The sequence below is a fragment of the Vitis riparia genome, unplaced genomic scaffold (genome assembly GCF_004353265.1).
Source record: "Vitis riparia cultivar Riparia Gloire de Montpellier isolate 1030 unplaced genomic scaffold, EGFV_Vit.rip_1.0 scaffold807_pilon_pilon, whole genome shotgun sequence".
Taxonomy (NCBI): Eukaryota; Viridiplantae; Streptophyta; class Magnoliopsida; order Vitales; family Vitaceae; genus Vitis; species Vitis riparia.
Genome location: NW_023269793.1, coordinates 77,623 through 97,721, shown reverse-complemented (window position 1 = coordinate 97,721; position 20,099 = coordinate 77,623). Strand labels below are relative to the sequence as shown.

General features: G+C 35.1%; 1 protein-coding gene and 1 pseudogene across 10 annotated transcripts; both read right to left on the bottom strand.

Annotated features, from left to right (window-relative positions):
• Positions 1-1,072: 1,072 nt before the first annotated feature.
• On the bottom strand, positions 1,073-3,851 carry LOC117910668 (annotated as a pseudogene).
• A 2,809-nt stretch (positions 3,852-6,660) lies between these two features.
• Positions 6,661-19,005, bottom strand: LOC117910670 (dihydroorotase, mitochondrial-like). Of its 10 annotated transcripts, none has more exons than XM_034824780.1 (10): positions 18,933-18,983; positions 18,755-18,837; positions 16,474-16,556; positions 14,613-14,758; positions 14,244-14,425; positions 11,957-12,093; positions 9,794-9,959; positions 9,521-9,637; positions 7,776-7,936; positions 6,661-7,105 (listed from the first exon to the last, which is right to left on the bottom strand). In XM_034824780.1, exons 3-10 carry the CDS (start codon positions 16,501-16,503, stop codon positions 6,911-6,913), a joined length of 1,134 nt encoding a protein of 377 aa, XP_034680671.1. In that variant the 5' UTR covers positions 16,504-16,556; positions 18,755-18,837; positions 18,933-18,983; the 3' UTR covers positions 6,661-6,910. The 10 variants fall into 10 exon arrangements, with proteins under 10 accessions (XP_034680671.1, XP_034680672.1, XP_034680674.1 ...); XM_034824781.1 differs by having other exon boundaries at positions 18,755-18,841; positions 18,933-18,978; XM_034824783.1 differs by lacking the exon at positions 18,933-18,983 and adding an exon at positions 17,738-17,815 and having other exon boundaries at positions 18,755-18,885.
• Between the last annotated feature and the right edge of the window lie 1,094 nt (positions 19,006-20,099).

Here is a 20,099-nt window from a genome sequence, read left to right as displayed (position 1 = left end):
TCTGAACAGATAGGAGAAAATCCCAGGTACTAGATTTTCTGGATTTCTCCATGGACTCAGAACTATCTTTTCATTTATAAGCTTACTGCATCCAACCTTCCCACCAGGCAACCACGTATCAGTTGGGTATTGAAACACTGGGGGAATTCAACTTCCCTCGTACAACTAAACTTTCATCTTCAAGTAGAACAGAAATGTTGGAATTTGATGTATCAGAGTTCACATTTATTGCCCAGATTTCAGCTTTTGGACTGGTTGAGTAGGACCAACTTCCCATCATGGGAAAATTGTAAAGTGGAAGAAGATGGATTAGAGAGGAGCTGGTTTATATTTGCTACCCAAACTACTGTCATGGTGGGTAGTCTCCCATACCATATGCCAATGTAATAGCTTGGGGAGTTACCAGGAATGAAGAAACCCAGTTCAAATGTTCCACCATCAAATGTGATTGTCTGGTTTCCAGACAGACTGGCCTGGGGAAAGAAAAGCCCAGTTATTGGAAACACGAAATTTCTTCACCTTACTTGTTCTTCTGTGTATTTTTTTCTTTTTTAATGACATTGACAATAGAGCACACAACTAATGGGCGTCCTTATGGATTGCTATAAGCCATAAAGGCTGAAGTTTAACACAAGTCAATTAAAATAACAAATCAAAAGTGATCACTAATTTGGCACCACTAGAATTTGTCAACCCTTTTTTTTTTTTTGGAAGGGTGGTGCTAACTTCTTCCATAGTAGGTGGTGAATGTATGAAATAAAAAATGGTCTGCTACTATATTTTTTTAACAGTCAATAATTGTCTATCACCAAACTAAACTCGTCTTCTAAAAAGATAAGTTCACTTCTTATCATAAAAGTTTTTAAATTAAACTCGTTTTTTCAATAGATGGGTCTATTTTATTTTATTTTTTTATATTAAAATTTACTTTACACTAGCTGGTGTTCCAAAAAATAAGATAGTTTTAAAAGTACTTTTTGTGGTATGATTTTTTTGAAAATTACTATACTAGTGCAAAGCCCCATCAAGTTGAGGTGCCATTGAATGTGGGCTTCTCTTTCAAGTTCATGTATTCAGTCAAGCAAGCTTTAGTATAAGAAACACATTCGAACAAGCTTTGCATATAACATTAACACATTTGTTTTTCACAATCAAATCAAAACTACATGCATCAAATCCACCTTCATTTTTGTTGGGGCATGGTGGAATTGACATATGCTGAGTTTATTTTGAGTAGCTGATTCGTATCCTTTGCGGGCGTGGCCACCCAGGGGATTCAGCAGCTCCTGCTTCAAAGTCCTAATAAGAAAGAGTACTCGATCTTTGACTTGTAAACGACTAAGATGGAGAATGTAATCACTCACTGGAAGGTACCCAAGTACCATATTTTCACTACCTGAATCTCATTGAAGAATGACTCTTCAAGCTTCTGAAGAAGTCTCATGGAAATTGATGGCACCATCGGCTGGATTTCCCGAGAGATTCTGGAGAAACCGAGGCATTGGAGGTGTACCCACTTCTGAGACTCCCTCCAGAATCTGAACTATCTGCCCCATTGTTGGTCTGTCCTTCTCATTGTCCTGAATGCACCAACAAGCTACTTTGCAGGCTCTGGTGAGCTCTTCCATGGTGGCATTACCTTCTAGTCTGCTATCTAACAAACTAAGAACATCGTCTCCTCTGTTTATTACATCAACAACTCGGGTGGGAAAGTAATCATCTGTCCCATCTTCTAACAGGTCTCTGTTTCTCCTTCCTGATACAATCTCGAAAAGCAGCATTCCATAGCTGAAAACATCAGCTTTTGGTGTGATGGCTTCACCTGAAAGCCATTCTGGTGCAAGGTAGCCTCTGGTTCCTCTCATGGTGGTTAGCGCACGGCTGAAGTCTCTCCCTATGAGCTTGGCAAGCCCAAAATCAGCCACCTTTGGGTTGTATGCAGCATCCAATAGAATGTTCTCAGGCTTGATATCACAATGTATGATGCAGTCTCTGCATTTCTCATGGAGGTAAGCCAATCCTCTGGCAGTTCCCACTGCAATATCATACCTTGTTTTCCAGTCCAGGATCTTGGAATCCTTTCGAAACAGGTAATGTTCTAGAGAACCATTGGGCATGTAATCAAAGACTAGACATCTTTTTGAAGCTTCTGCGCAGAATCCCCGAAGGCGGACAAGATTGATATGCTGGATTGTTCCAATGCTGCTCACTTCCGTGCGGAACTGCTTCTCCTCTTGTGTTAGATTTTTGAGCTTCTTCACAGCAATGACAGTTGAGTTGGGCAAGGTGCCTTTGAAAACAGAACCAAATCCTCCTTCTCCAAGTTTTTCGGAGAAGTTCTTCGTTGCTTTTCGCAGATCCCGGTACTTAAAGAGCACCAGAGAATCCTCAGATGCCTCGAGTGCTTTGTTGGGTCGCCTGTGTCTCCTGCAGAAAACAACCAGAAGAATACCAAAGAGCAGAAGGAACCCTCCAATTGTCCCGATGAGAATCCAAGTGACCTTCTCTGTGGTGGCCTTCTCTCTAGTGGTGTTTGTTCCAGTTTCCACCAGCTCAGACGCTGCAATTCTTACATGTAAATCTTTTCCACCCTCATTATCATCCTGGAGTTTTCGAAGATTGAAGATATTTCCTTTCCAGATCAAACACCCATTATCATAAGCATATGCAGTGCAGGAACAATTGCTCAGACAAGCTTTTTCACATTCCTCAGACGTGGTAACAGTCAAATTCTCTGAATCAACTGGAAAGACTGTGTTGGAAATCACAAAAAAGGTATCATTTCCTCCATTTCCACATTCTAGAGGGGTCTTCCTCACACACCCATCCGAATGGTCTTCCAATTCCCAATCTTTAAGGACAGTGGGTTCAAAACCTTGCATGCACTCACAAAGAGGCTCCTTCTGATTATTGCAGCTACTGAAAGCCCCACAGAAACCATAGACTTCACATTGTAGTGTCGGCCGCGTCCAAAAGATGGTCCACTGCGTGAAGCCTTCCCCCCAAACGAACTGCTTGAGCTGCCCAGTGTAATCCAGCAGGAATCTAGTGACAGCCGTAGGGACACCAGCATCATAGGTGAAATAGCTTTCATTCTCCGTCTTCACATGCCTGAAATTTTTAACGTAATAGTTTTTGTCTATTTCAGGAACATTGACGAAGTTCTTCCCTGTCCACTCCCCACTACTCCAATAGATTTTAGTATGATTCCATAGCAGTATATGACTTGTTCCATTTGGTCCCACATCAACGGAGAAAATCCCAGTTGCTGGATTCTCTGGGCTTCTCCATGGAGTCAGAACTATCTTTCCTTGCCATGCTTACTGTCCCCAATCTTCCCACCAGGCAGCCACGTATCAGTTGGGTGATCAAAACTCTGCCACAATACACTGGATGAATTCGACCTCCCCCGTACAACTAAATTTCCATTGTCGAGAAGAACAGCAATGGTGGAATTAGGTGTAGTAGAGTTCACATCTGTCGACCAGATTTCAGTTCTGGACTCGTTGAGTAGGACTAACCTCCCATCATGGGAAAGTTGTAATGTGGAAGAAGATGGATCAGAGAGGGGCTGGTCTCTATTTGCTACCCAAACCACTGTCTTAGTGGGTAGCCTTCCGTACCACATGCCAATGTAATAGTTTGAAGAGTTACCTGGAGTGAAGAAGCCCAGTTCAAACGTTCCACCATCGGATCTGATTGTCTGGTTGCCAGAAAGAATCTGGCCTGGGAAAATGGTGTCAGTTGCCATGGAGGGACCAGCAAAGAAGAGAAGAGAAAGGAAGAAGAATGCCTTCATACTAGTGATTCTCATCTCTGCTTGAAGCTCTAGACTTATGCACGGATTTCCTTCTGAAACTTAAGACTTCTAATATACTTTGTTCAAGACCTCTGGGCTCAACCACGATCAATAAACAATGAATAAAAGACTCTTAACTTGGCCGAATACGATATTTATAACATGTTCCTCTTCACAGGCTCCTAGACTTCACGGTGAGTCTGTGACCATACCCTACACATGCAAAACACTACGCTAATAAGTAATATTATAATAATTGTCTCTTTGCTTGAATTTTACTTTCTCCCTCAGTTGTCAATATTTGCGGTTCTTCTGGCCACTAGCGCTCTAAAGTCCGAAATGATTGATTTAGTAATGAAAAGTAAACCCAAGTTGATAATGATCACACACTATTTAGAACTGACCGAATATTTAACGCGCTTTTGACTTGGCAACCAGAAGCAACCCAGTGCTGGTCACTACAAGACGACTTGGTGCTCCTTGATGCGTCGAACATGTCAAAAAATGACGAAGCAGCACGACCTATTAACAAGAAAAATGTTATAATATTATCAGTTTATCACTCTGCTATATTGGATTCTACTGATTTTTTGTGCAATGGAGTTTCAGGTATGGATTTGAAACCCTGCCTGTTCAAATTATCATTGGTGTTTTTCTGGAGGTTCAGGTTGCGATTGAACAAATTCCCTGTGAAGGAGCTCTCAAGTGCTTAGGACAGACAACAATCCAATTTCCCATACATGGAGCTACCTCTACCCCTTAGCTTAGGATTTTAGAATGTTACTCGTGTCTTACATATGAATTTACTTTTCCCTCAGTTAGCTCAAGCTGTTAAGAAGAAGAGTGTAGGTGGTCTCGCATCATTGTGACATCTATTCTTATTTCATTAGCACTATGCAAGCTTTAATTTCTTTCCTTTTCCATGCAAGTTTCTAGGAAAAAACCCACTTCAAAAATCAATGAAATTGGAGAAGGAATCATCCCCATTTCCTTGGTTTCATACCATCAAGTCTGTTGGATCTTATCTACTTAAAATCCAGTCTAGAACCGAAGTGGTTGAGATGGAAGCTGAAAGTAAAATAGCATTGACAAGTTCAAATTTCTGGCTGTATTCTAGTCAACCCCAAGGAAAAAATGAAGGGAAAATCCAAAGTGGCCTGAGATTTTCAAACAAAATAAAATTGGACCCATTCTTGGTGACCACAAAATTAAAAGAAAAACACTAATAGTCAACTAATACAACGTTTGACTGGTAGAGAATTGACTTGGATTTTTATTAGTTTGAAAAAAATAAAAATAAAAATAAACATGACTGGTCTTTCTAACTCAGTGTGGGGTGTGCTGAAGATTGCATTGGAATTTCGTTTTGTTCTTTTTAGGAATATTTTGCTTGGATGTTTAGGTGTGATTTCCCTGTTATTTGTGGCATACTTCAAAATAAAACCTAACACTAGTAAAAAGGAAAATGAAGGTGACCCAAGATAAAGAAATCAAAATTTTAGGCTATGTTTGGCAAATGTTTTTGAAAACCATTCTTAAAAAACTATTTTTTAATGTTTTATAAAACAAATGTATGTTAAAAAATCTATTGAAATGTTTTTAACCTATTTTTAAACATATTTTAAAAATAACTTTTACATATAATGTTTCATTTTTTAACCATTCTGTATAATTTGTATAATTATTTTTAAAAATAACATTTAAAAAACAAGTTAAACAATTAAATGATGTTTTTTGAAAATATTGTTTTTTGTTTTTAAAAATAGAATTTTTTTTTTAATTGGTTGTCAAACATGTTTTCCATTTTTTTTAAAAAAATAGAAATTTGTTTTCAAAAACAATTACCAAATAAATCCTTAAGCAATGTATTTGGATACATTTCTATTTTAAGTGAATTTGAATATATTTTTACTTTTCAATCATAAAAATAAAAATAATAATACATTCTCTATAAAATATAATAAATCTTATATAAAATGTTCTCTAAATTTAAAAATTTTAAGAATAATTTTTTTTTTTTTTTGACAAAGTTTAAAAAATGTTGGTCTTAAAATGCTTGTGTGCTTTCACGGGCAATTACCATTATTCTCTATTTTAAAAAATAAAAAATAAGAAATGTATATAAATAATATCCAATTAAATGGGTTTTTATTTTCATGAAATAATATTTTTAACTTTTAAAAAATAATTTAAACATAAAAAATTACCATGGGTGATATAAAATGTAAAACAAACCCACAACATGACCAACTAACCAAGTTGATATGGATTATCATACAATCCTAAAGTTATGTTTGGCGTTTGGAGAGTAATAAGAAAAGAAAATGGTTTTTTAATGTCAATTATATATATATATATAAAAGAAAATTAAATATCATTAAAATGAATAAAATATATGCATTTTAAAATTATTTAATTTTTATATAATAAAAAAAGTGAATTAAATAAAATTAATAAAACTTATATAAATATTTTTTTTTTTTTCACTTTTTCTTACCTTCCACCCTTCATCTCTATTTTCTCCCCCAAATTTTCTTGAAAACAAACATACCCTGGGGTTTGGCACCTTCTCTTTTTTTTTCTTTTTTTTTTTTTTTCATTTTTTGGCTGTTTGGTAGCAAACATCAATGAGATATGAATGAATTAAGTACAAATCAGGGAATCTGTGGACTGCAGGTCTTTGTTTGTCTCTGTCTCCCAATGAATTATTTGGGCCTAGCTGGGATTCAAAGGATAAGAGCGAACCAAAGCCTATTGGAAGTACAGAGATGGATGTACTTTTCCAATAAGATAGTTTGGTGTGTTTATTTAATACAACTGCCTTAATAAAGGCATGAAGCTGGTTCTTGCTCTTTTTGGTATCTGCCAAACAAGTTATAAAGATTTTATTGAACTTAGAAAAGAACAATCTTATTGAACTTCCAAAAAAGAGTTTTTGACTTTTCAAGAATGGTTCCAAACAGGGCCAAATAAGATGAGGATCCCTGTTAGCAATTATTCTAAAAGACAACAATGTCTCCATTGTTCTAGTTCTGGTGTGGAGACATTGCATGAGGGGCAAAGAGAGAACCTTACAACCATTGTCTCATTTGTCTGATGGAATGGCACTGATCAAGGGGAGGATGGAAGCCAGTCGAGTGTTTCACCAGCAAACATTGGAACAATATCCCCAAAGGAGAATGAGTAGGACTCTGGCACCTTCCATGGGGTCTTGCTCAATTTGATCTTTGATGTGTTTCTTGGAAGCCCATAGAAGTCTGGTCCATTAAAGCTCGTAAACGCCTCTAGCTTGTCGAGTGCACCTGCCTAAAATCACCAGCATTGTTTTGCAACAAAGTCAATTCACTTAAACGCCTACATGCAAATGAGGGTAGATTTTTCGTCTTTAAGAAACAAGAAATGTTTGACATAAATGAGCATATCCAATCCATAACCTAGAAGAACCATGCAGGACAAGAGTCTAAGCATTTCAATCTTTAGAAATGCATTCAAGGCAGCAGGTACAGGTCATTCAGTACCAGAGGCTTAGACAGGCAAGCCATGTACTCTAGAGATTAAAAATCAATGGTTGTGGAATAAACAGTGTTTCATGGGTAAGTCATGTGATCATTTAATATTGCAGATACTGATCTATGGTACCATAGGGCTGCCACAGAGCAACCCAGCGTATCAGGCTGACCAAAACTTCAATATAATGTCAGAACTGGATCGATGCCCCTTCAGCCGTCTACTAAAAGAAGTTCACTATTATTTGCATGTCATCTATTGGTGGGCTTTATTCCTAATACAGCCAAGCCAACTAAGATTTTCATTCAGACATCTACAAATTCATCAACCACTGACAAGCATTCATGATTTTACCTAATGCTGCTAATCAATGTGAGATTTTAGATTTTCCCAACCATAAAATGTAAAAGCAGATGAAAAATTAAAAGAAAAACAATAACATAATACACCGGATGTTGAGAGAAATTACCTCTTCGAACACCTTGGCATATAGTGACAAGGCAACAGGGGCATTGTATATACCAGCACATCCACAAGGACATTCTTTTCGTCGTCTCTCATGAGGGGCGCTATCAGTTCCAAGGAAAAATTTTCTACTTCCACTAGTCACAGCTGACACAATAGCCTGTCCTGTAAGAAAGACAAACAAATGGGCTCAGAAACCAAAAATAGTCAAAAGGAATACTGCAATTGGTACAGACAAAGTTCTTCAGAAATTGCAAATATCATGAACCAGGTTAAGTACAGATAAATCACTCCCTATAATGCCATAATTGGAGAATTCACAATATCGCAAATAATTCCTGGTAAAACCAGATACTTCTAGAATGCTAGCACATGCTCCTCCCTTATTTTCTTTAACGCAACTGCCATGTTGCATTCAAAGTTCATTCATAAAAATTTTCCAATATATTGAACTTATTTTTTGTAAGCATCATCACAACCACTGCCCTCACATGATATCTTCCAGATAAACCATAAACTGCAAAATATTCCAAGAGTTAAGTAATTCCCAATACTTCAAATTTCAGTATTCTGCATTTGAAAGCAATAGCTTGCTCCATTAGATGATCTAATATTCTTTGAAAAAAATTATCCATGCACTAAACAAGCTAATACTATACATTTCCGAAGAACAATTGCATCCTCAAAGACATCTTCAACAACCTTTGCATCCAATAACATGAATGCACAACTAATAAAACATGATATGCATTATTGTGTTATTTAGTTCCATGACAAATATTCATTCCAAAAGAAAAAAACAAAAAAGTGTCCTTCTTACTGATTTCCTAATATTTGATTTGAATCAACAAGAAAGCCTTCAATTTTTAATTTTGTTTCCTTTAACATCAACAAAGACCATGTTCAGTGGTTTCTGCTACCAAACAACTAAATCAAGGTCAAATTTTTGGAATTTAGATCCTATAAAAAGTGGATTTTTTACATACACCTCCAGTATCAACTAGAAATTTAGGATAAGAAACTCAAGGTGTTAAAGGAAAATTTTGATGATCTGCCTTTGCATGTGCAAATTGCTTTTTCATAGTGGCTCTGCAAACCCTGCATTTTTGCTGGTAAGGACTCTTTAAAATGGACAAGATTCTTTCTTTCCAATGGGGATTTCCTGTTTTCTATGGCATAAGCCCTTCCTGTTTCGGATGCTTCAATTCTATAGCATAGCAACATCTAGAAAAATCCATGAACACTTCCAATTTTAAGGAATGCAGAGTACACTAGTATTACAAGGTATAATTTAAACCCATTCAAATTTTCTATGGAAAACACAAATAGATCAGACACTTTCAAAGAGTCAGACAAGTTGCATTATATTTCCCAAAATGACCTATATTAAGTAGTCAAGGAGCTAATAACAAGGATAATCCACTTGTTGCATTTCAACATGAATAAACCCAAAAGTGAAGGCATAACAAAAATTGTCAGGTGTGTTGTGGGGCAATATTTTAAACAGTGACACCTATGGCACAATTCATCTTACTAAAAATCTTCATTCCAAACTCAGGCAAGTAGCATACCGATCAGACAAACATTCATGCATGCTTCTTTCCATTGATAAGTTGCATACTAGATGATGCCATGAAAGCATTAGGTTTCTAATTGATAAGAGCTAAGTTAAGACGTCATAAGTTAAGCATTAGGTTCCTAATGGAATCCATAATCACTGCTTTGTGAGAAAATGAGGACAATACTTACTATGTGTCTCTCTTTTAAGTACTGGAAGACAGTAATTGTGTGGCTGCAATCCTCCTTGAAACAAAGAATTTCTATTCAGAACAAGATGCTGTGGTGTAACGGTTGCTGCAACAGATCCTAATAAACACAATTGAAGTGAGATAAAACGACTATATCTAAAAATGGGATAAGAGGAAGGATTAATAAATGGATTAAAACACTCCCAGAAAGAAGAAGAGGGAAAACAATGGAAAGAATAATGGTGATGGTGAAAATAGAAGTGATTAAAGATACCTTCATTGCAAGACTCAACAAACCTAACAGCATCCATGGTTGTAATATGCTCCATCACAACCTTCAGCCGTGGAAATTTCTGAATCAAAGGTCTTAAAACAGTGTCAATGAAAACTTTTTCTCGATCAAATACATCAACCTCTGGATTTGTAACCTCCCCATGGACCTGTAAATAGAAGCTCAAACAGATAGGTCTTGGTTCTAAATGGTGTCTTCTCCAGCTGGTTGAATTCACACTAATCGAGAAAGAGTAAACTAAATTGAAATGTCCTACTTAGAACCCATGTAAAACTGTGTTTGGCTTAGCTTTTTTTTTTTTTTTGATAGATAAACACAGAAAATTTATTAAAAGAAGGGAGCAAGAAGGCAACCCGAAGCATACAGGGAGTATGCACGAGAAGCCCCACAACAAAAAACACAAGGAAGCATACACTCACCAACCCTCAATTAAAACCCAACCAATCAACAAAGTTAATTAAGGAGCGGGGTTCTCCATCTAAACAAGTCTTAGACCAAGAGAAAATATTACAAACGAAGGAGTTTTTCAATCTTTGGATCGACAAAGCCTCATTATCAAAAACTATCCTATTTCTTTCTTTCCAAACCGACCAAAATAAACAAAGGGGAGCTGCCCGCCAAGTCTTTCCATGCTTCTTGTCCACAAAGGAAGCGGACCAACCAAGGAGAGTGTCTCTAAGCGGAAGGACCCAATTAACCCCAAACAACGAAAACACAAGATTCCACAACACCCTCGCCTTGGGGCAATGAATAAGGATGTGGTTTATTGTCTCCTCATCATCACAACATAAGAAGCACCTGTTTGCTAAAATCCAGCCCCTTCTTTTGAGTTGATCTTGGGTTAGCACCTTCCCCCAAGAAGCTTCCCAAGCAAAAAAACCCACCTTAGTAGGCACGCAAGGGCTCCATATGATTCTCCAAGGAAACGGGACTGCACCACTAGAATCAAGAGTATTGTAAAGGGATTTTACAGAGAAAATCCCATTCTTAGAAGCATTCCACAACACTCTATCCTCCATCCCAACAATAAGCCTCTTTCCTTGAAGGAACGAAAGGAGGCTCGCCACCGCCTCCATCTCCCAATCATTAAATGGTCTAGAGAAACAAGGATACCATCCCCCCGCATCCCCCATAGAATCCCAACAATCCGCTACCCACGCATCTTGAGAGACCGCAAGGGCAAACAAAGAAGGAAAAGCCTCTCAAAGGAGAATGTTTCCACACCAAATGTCCTTCCAAAATTTCACCCTTCTACCATCCCCTACAGTGAAGGAAACGTTTTTAAACATCAAAACGCCTTCCTTTCTAATTTCCTTCCACAACCCCACCCCATAGCCTTCCCTAACCTCACGAGAGATCCACCCTCCTCCTTCTTCCCCATACTTCCTACTGATAATAAGCTTCCAAAAAGACTCTCTTTCAGCTACTACCTTATAACTAGTAGATTTTGTCAATTTATCCTCAAGCCTTTTGTCATTTGAAGATTTACAATTGCTTGTCCAAGTCTTCAATTAGTAAAAGGTATTGCTTTTAAATTGCTTTAGAAAAAAGAAAACAAAAGGTTAAGAGGTATTGCTTTAAAACAATATCAGTGGGGATCAATAATGGCCTTATGAGAGTTGCACTCAACAATTTAAAGGTAAATTCAATCACAGTGATTTTCATTCACTATCAATTGGGTACTATTGAGTAATATGTTTGAGTTTCACTACTCTAGAGATTACTACAATATATATAGTAATTTCATTGTTTAAAAAAATCTTTTCTGGATTCATTAAGGCAACCATGTGTGTATGAATTGTCTGTCAGTTAAAACACATTGTCACTAGGATTCAATTCCTGCAACGCTGCTATTTTGCACATTCATTTCATTTGTTTAAAAAAAATCTTAGAATGTGACTTATACTTTCACTTAGGGGCAGAAGCTGTGGTCACATGTTATAAGCCAAAAGTTCACAGGCCGCCTTCCAAAAGCAGCAACAGATGAAGTTAGGTCTCACCAAGGAACAACATATTTGCTTCTAGGAAATTTAAATCATGTCTTGAGTATTCATCTTCAAACAAGGAATGAAAATTTTCAGTTGCAAATGAAATAGAGAAGGTAAAGTACGAAAAAAAAATCTATTTAGGGACTGGTGGAGTTACCAGTAAAGGCATATTCTGCTCAACCATCTCCTCAAGAACAGGAAGGCACTTCCCAAAAAGATCCGTAACGCCATCTTGAGAATTTGTTGTAGCACCAGCAGGGTACAACTTTACAGCAAAAACTACCCCACTATTTCCTGTTGAAGCAATTAGCATTTTCATATAAACCGCAGGTAGAAATATATGAAGGAAAGGAAAAAGCAACAGGAATTCACATTAATAAAGATGTACCACATCAATTTTCACTAATGGCAGAGATAATTATCATAAGTGTCCAATTTATTAACCATGATGTTGAAGATCATAAAAGATTATTTCTTGTGAGATTAAAATAATTATGAAGCCATGGAAGTCAATCTAGAGAAAAAAATTTAAAAAGAAAAGAAAAAATCCCTAAGGGATAAAATTACAAGCATCCACGGCCAGGGAATTTTTTAGAGATATCCTCCAACTGTCATTCAAATGGAAAGGAACAAATCCACCACTAGGGGAGTTTACAGCATTAAAAATTACAAGTGTTGTTGTTCATTTATATTAATAAACTGTCCAAACATTCCAATATTTCAAATTTTAAGTTCTGGTTAAATCAATCAAATGGATTACCACCATATGCCACTATTTATAGCAGAATATCATGTTGTAAAAGTTGCATATATATAATTAAGTTAATAACCAATTTTCCTAAAAGGATATCAAGCAATACCCCCCTCACGTGTGGACCCTTACCTGCCATGGAGCAAACAAGTTACAATTTTTTTATCACAATTATTAGATGGATAAATTGATGAAGGGAGGACATAAACCTGGAACACCATGTTAAGCAACCAATTTTCCTAAAAGCTTAAGTTGTTAGAATTTGGGCCCACAATATATGTCATCCTCCAACAAGTTATGTTAAGATAAAAGCATCAAACAAACAGAGTTGTAAAAATATAACTCTTGAGTTTTTTATTAAGAGAGAACAATGAAAGCTAGATACAAATAACTCCTCACAGGGTATTTATGGACAATGATATCAGACTCTATTCTATCTTTAATGTAGCTAATTAACCTAATATAAGAAAGATACCAATAAATTTGGCACCAAAGCTAGACTCTTCAAACTCCTAATGCTCACTCCAATTTCTAGAAAGGACTCTCCCCTTTATAATGCTTCAAATGAGAGAAGGTCGACATGTGCTTCTACAAGGAAAAGGGCTCCAATTAAATTGGACAATAGGCCAACTGACTAAGGAGCCTAAAAAACACAGCTAAAATTGAAGGAAACAGGTACCTTCAATGGCTTTAATTCAGACACTAAGACACAAAAACAGGTGCAAAGTCACAAGGTCAATAGTGACCTACTTACTCTTGGGCCAATGATTCCACATGGATTTCTCTCACACCTGACATTTTTTTTTTATCAATAAATGAGAATTGTATTAAAAAGTGCCAAAAAGGATGCACCAAAGTACACCTCTCTCACACCTGACATAAGAAGATAGAGTGAGCCCACCAATATTTCTCTTTCATGCATAACAAACCTTCTCAATTTTGTTGTCAAAGCAGCAACTCTTTTTCTATCCCTTATTTCCATATTTCATTTTCTTCTATCATTTGCCCCCTTTTTTCTTCCTCAAGTAGTGATGATTGCATACGATGACAGGGGTGGGGATGTAACTTAAAAAATTGCAACAAGTGGCAACCAGCAAGACTCCCCATCATTCTTTTTTATTTTATTTTATTTTTCCCTCTTTTGTTTGTAACATTTTAAGGCAAAAACTGTCACTTGTCCTTTTTTAATTCTCCTCAACTCCAGGTAAAGAAAACGAAATTCAATTCCTTTCCCTTAAGCTCCCTCTTACCAAACAGCTTATTAGATGGTAGTACTCACTGAAACTACATAAAAAAACAAACTAAATCTTGATCACTAAGAAAAGAGTAGAAGATTAACTCTAATGGACCTTCAGCATGTATTTACAGAAAATCATCGAAAACTCTAACTACCAACAAAAGAATGCATAAAAGGTGCATGCGCATAAACTAATGCAAACTGCAACACCTGTTCACCAGTAGAAATTCTAGAAAACAATATAATCATGTGACTAAATGCCTATACATTCGTTTTCTACACTTTTATAAATGTAAAAGCAGCATTAGCAACAAAAGTTACATAAACCTACAATTAAATACTCTTTAGTAACTTTGAATTAAGTCAAATCAGAGAATTGAGAGGCAGGCAACGAATAATCTTCAGAAAGTAGAAACAACTAACAGGCTTTAAATCACAAGCTGTGGCTGGACTCACTGGCAAGCTTGATCTCATTAGGACTTGTTTTATCGGTCAAATATAGTGTCATAAGAGGGGTGAAGTCACAATTGGCAGGCAGTGCTTTCAATATGGATTCCCGATAAGCCACAGCAGCAGCAGTGGTGGTAATGGGGGGTTTCAGATTTGGCATCACTATTCCCCTTCCAAAATGACTTGCGCTGTAAGAATTAATCATGGCCAGATTAAATGGAAATCATAATATTCACAACACAATTAACCCATTCAATGAAAACAAGCAAATATCTATTTTTCCAAGTCGGTATGATATACATCAAGACCATAACTAAAAGAGCGGGATAATCATCAGTCTAGTTTGAAAGAGCATGCTCATAAAAATAAAGTGACCTGTGAGAGACAACAGCTTCAAGAAGGTCACCATCTCGTAGATGAAGATGCCAATCATCCGGTTGAGTTAAAGAGAGCTCCATCCTTGCTCCTTTAACTTTTACCTGGTTAGGCACTTCAATCCTTGCAAAAGGCAATATTGATGCCTATATTACAAAAAGGTTACACCAAAGTAAGGACAAAAACATATTATTATTTCATAACCCATACACTAAATTATCAAGTGTAAAACTGCGAAAGTCAAAACTGCCCCCAGTACTTTTCCTGGGGACCATATGTAAAATCTAGTTAGAAATTGAAGATTAAATTGGTCAAAATATTAATATGCATCTTTTGAATGCACAGAAAGAAAAAAATGAAAATAAAAATTAAACACTAACATTCCAGCAACAACAGTATTTCAGATGAAGAGAGAACTATGATTACAATTACATAAACGGATTCCAGTTTTTAGATGCATTATGGTAGGTCTTTTTATCCAAATTTGAGCCTCGTCAAACCATAAACTTATCAGGTAGAATCCAACATGCACTGAACATGAATACACATAAAAAGTATCAATGCCACCAAGAGCCACCATTTAAATAAATAATAAATCATAAATAAATGAAAACATACACTCAATGTAGCACCAAAGGCAAATCAAAACACAGTTGCAATAGTAAGTTCACCAAAAAAAAAACAAAAAACAAAAAAAACTCAAGGCATATCTGGATGCTTTGATGACATTTTTGCTGAAGATTCATAACAAAGTGATGCTTTTGCATTCATGTCATATGGGGACTCTTTGAAAAATATAGGGGGAAGCAATAGCAAGAGGAATCAGAAATCATTTTAGATCACAATAAAAAACCCTGAAAATTCTAAAAACCAATATGAAGCACAAAAAAGTTAGGAATTTTTTTTTTTTTATGAGTTCAAAAAAGTAAGGAAATTAAAGTCAAATACATATGGGTGTTCAAAGGAATCTTGAAAAAACATTACGCACATATACATGTGTATGTGTGTAATTTACAAAGAAAACCCAAATCACCATTCTAAATATTAGAAATGTTATTTACAATCCCTAAATATATGAGAATAGGTAAAAATTGGATGGCTAAGCTTCCCAAATTCAAAGGTCAAGTTTCATGCCTAATATGCCATCACCCCAAGATCATGAGAGCATACTAGTTTCAAAGTTAGAATACCTAGCTATTCAAAAATTATTGCTCAAAATTAAAATTTATAGAATTTAGTCAACATGATTATTTTTTCTCATCCAACCCATAACCTATATTTTCCATGGCCCATTGCATAACACCCTTGGCATTCCGCTAAACAACTCCATTTTTGGTATTCCCCTAAATAGCTCCTCTTTTTCCATTCAACTAAATTGAGACTCCTATTTTGTCAGGATATGAGATTCAAAATGTCATTCAATATCTCCATGCAAGTTGTACGGGGTAATTCTTTTGTTATATCAGTCCATCAATCCAGGTTAGACAACTGTGAGTCCTTTATCCATGCTTGAGCACTCTTTTATATAATATATATATATATATAACCAGCTTATTTTTGTCAGTCCACCATTTATCAAAATATTCAGATTCCTCATTGGTACTCTCTTATATGCTCTTTCTAACAAATCTCAGCTATATCCTTTAATCTTTGAAAAGATATTTTCATGATTGACAAGAAGCCTGCATCATAAAGAATGGCTATCCATTCTGTTGTCTTTCAGATTAAAAACTTGTATGTAGACTAGGAAAATCTACATGATTAACTAAATTCAGACAACATGCTCTCTAAGAAAATTTAATTCATAAGTAACAACCTAAAACTAAGTACCATATTAACATAAGAGGAAAATTAAACATACTTTGCAAGGAAATGCCACTGCCTTTATCATTCCAAATGCACTGCAAGAAAACCTAAATCCTCTCCTGGATATGAAATATTTATCTGCTCAAAAAGAAAAAGATGATCAAGAAAATGAAAACCCAATCTGTTCTAGTGACAACTACAGAAATTGCAGGGGTATAAATGAGATTATGTGGAAACTACAAAGAACACGAGCAGCTAGATGACATGAACAGTGACATGATCGATCACTGTTAGGAACTTCTGAAACACTCAAAATCTTTGTTTGGCATAGCCAGCGAAAATTCTGACATGTTATGAGTTCTACCTTCATATCCTGGTAATTGTAGGCTTGTGAATTCTTATGGATAAGGTTGTTCAATACAACATCTAACTAAGAAGTAAAGGTCCACTACACATATGATTGCAAGTAGCAAAGGAATATAAACTGTTATCACAGCCTGACAGATTCTTGAGATGCCTTCACCACTGACCTATGATAAAGATTCTAGCACATTTGAGTTGCCACTAGTCAATCTGCCACAGAAATACCATTGGTGATAATGACTTGATATTTGTTACTGCTTTTGGCTTCCATTTTAAACCACATCCTGAGTCAGACTCCAATGAATCGCTTTTACCTCCTCAAATGAAAGATTTTGGCCAGAGAAATCTCCTTGAATTAGAAGTGTTTGCAACTAGACAGATTTCTTCTCCATCCAAGTCATCCAACTAACATATATACAAAATAACAATGAATCGAAGTACCTAACAATTAATCCACGCCAAATAATTATGATAGTGTTTCTTTTTTTTCTTTCTTTCCTTGAGTTACTCTCAAGTAAAATGTAATAATTGAAAAAAAGGGCACCATAGAACACAGTAACTATGCTCTACTCTCTACCTAGTAACCACTGCTATATAATTCCATGACTAGGGATCATCAGGTGATGGAATTTTAACTGAACCACCATTACAAACTCATTTCAAGTCGCTATGTGAAGTCGCATTTGGGTTTTGGCCTTATATGCATGTTCTGAGTAGGAAGAGTCTATAAATTATCATTTCATCTTTTTCATCCTGGTATCTTTCTCTTTTGACAATAAACAAAATTTTATCAGATCAAAGGAAGAAAAAGAAGCAAAAAGCCCTTCTAAGCAAAGGAAGCAACACAGGACCATAGACAACCAAACAAAAGAATTCTGCTTATTTACCTATTTGCTTATTAACAAAGACAGCCATGTTTGCTTACCCCTTTGCCTACCAAGGAGACAGGTGCTTACCTAAGACCCATATAATTGCTTGCACTTGAAGAGACTGACCTCATACAAGGATAATCAAACCCTGCTACCAGAAAGCACCTGTTAAAGAAGAAACATGGATTAAAGGACTCATACAAGGCTTATTCCAGACCTATCCCTCTGCATACTTCTAAGGCTTGAACTCATCACTAAGTACAAGACCTCTAAACGCAGGAGCTTTCCATTGAGTCACTATCAGACGTCAAAATAATCTGGAACACCCCTAGCTCAACTAAAGTTCTAATACATGGTAGACCCTCTTTTGGCTAGGACATTGGCCTACCTCATCATTTCTTATTTTTCTTCTCCAACCAGAAAGCACTCAAAAGTCTTTAAATAACGTTGATGTCATTATGATTTCTTAGACTAGATTTTCCTGCTCAAAATTCACAATGTCTCCCTAGTTAAGCTTTCAGGAGATGCTGAATTTCTGTTCCATTATTTTTTCCTTACCAGAAAATCAGGTATCACTCTGAGCAATTGATTTCTGTGGGTTCAAATTCATGCTTTACCATCTTAATGCATTGTTGGTACAATGTCCAATAGCTGCCAATTAAGCTGAATTGGGTCTTAGATAGATACAACAATACATGTCAATATGGATCCTATAAAAATTTCCTTTCATATTTTATTATGAACTTGAATCCTTTACAGATACTAACAAGTAATGGGCTCAGAAGAAGTTTCATTTTATATGTTGATGAGCTCTTCCTACTTCTATTATGTTGGATTTTTTTCCCTATATCTTTTCTCTCATTCACTTCCTTTCCTAAATGCTTATGTTTCAGTCAGCTCTAGTGTGAAATTAGTCCAGAATGTAATCACCCAGTTCTATGAAGAACTTTTATCAAACAGTTGATGTGCACTTTGAAAAAGCTAACTGCGCTATCAAACCTGATCTTCCACCATCTTAACTCACCTAAAATGCAAACTATCGTATCAATCAAAAGGTCCAGAAACAACTAAAATGAAAAAAAAAAAAATGTATGCGAGGATTACCACCAAAGCAATGTAGACTTCCCAGAGAGACAATCTGGTATACGCTTCAACTGTCTGGACACAACCCAGACTCTAGATCCAGGCTGCCTTTGTTCACATACATTCATGTAAACTTTAAAAAAAAAAAAAAAAATTAAACTAAATGAAATTAAATTAAATTAAAAATGTGTTGTTTCACCTAGGAGTCTGCGACTTGTGAGCGGTTGCACCCAAACCCATGTGAGCCGAACCTTTCTCCACCATTTTATTAATTATAAAAATATATGGTTAAAAGGAATCAATAAATCCCTAAAATCTAATCATTGTCTTTCATTTTAAAAATAAAAATAAAAATTATTTTTTTCATAAATGTCTTTTATCATTTTAAGTATCTATACCACCTATAAAAATATAAAAATATGAGCTGTTTTTCATTTTTTATTTCCAAAAATACCCTTTTTCAATACTAATAATCAATTTAATTGAAAATTTAATCTTTTTAATTAATTAAAATTTTAATTATTTGACGACTAAAAGCAATTGCTATCAGAAAAGATATATATCCTAGTCTTATTCACCTAAACGACCACAACATTCGAATACAAGAGGAGTTGATGGATAACCTTTCAATCCGTCGACATAATCCATTATAAATTTTATTCTCTTTAAACTCTATTAATATTGATTATGATATAAAATTTTGAAAATTTTTTGAATCATTTCATTTTTCATCTTTAAAGTTTGAAAACTTTTTTTTTCTTTTATCATTCTCTATTCTTTTAATCATTTCATTTTTCATCTTTAAAGTTTGAAAACTTTTTTTTTCTTTTATCATTCTCTATTCTTTTCAAATTTTTCTCTTCAACTTCTTTTTAATCGATAAATTTCTTACTCAAATTAATTCATTTTTGTTCTTATTTTTATTAAAAAGCTCTTATATAAAAGGAAAAAAATATTTAAACTATATATAAAATAATTAACACAAAAAAACTTACAAATTTAATATAAAAGAAATAAAGAATGTCTTTAAATTAAAACTGTTAAATGTTACCAAGGTGGTATTTATATTTTTAATCTAACAAATTTGGTTAAAAAATAATTTTATTATCATGGAATTTGGTTTTGAAAAGTGTAATCTTATTTATATATAATCCCAATTATTATTTTTTTAAATTTGGTTTCATATTTAATTCAATTATTTAATTTTAAATTTCTACTTCATTTTTATATAAGTTTCGAAATAATAACTTCACATACTAATTTTTTTTCTTCATATTCTCTTATATACTTTGGCACATCTACACTTACTAGTTTACAGAAAAGTTTTTTAAAAAATGGCTATTTACCAAAAAAAAAGAAAAAAAAA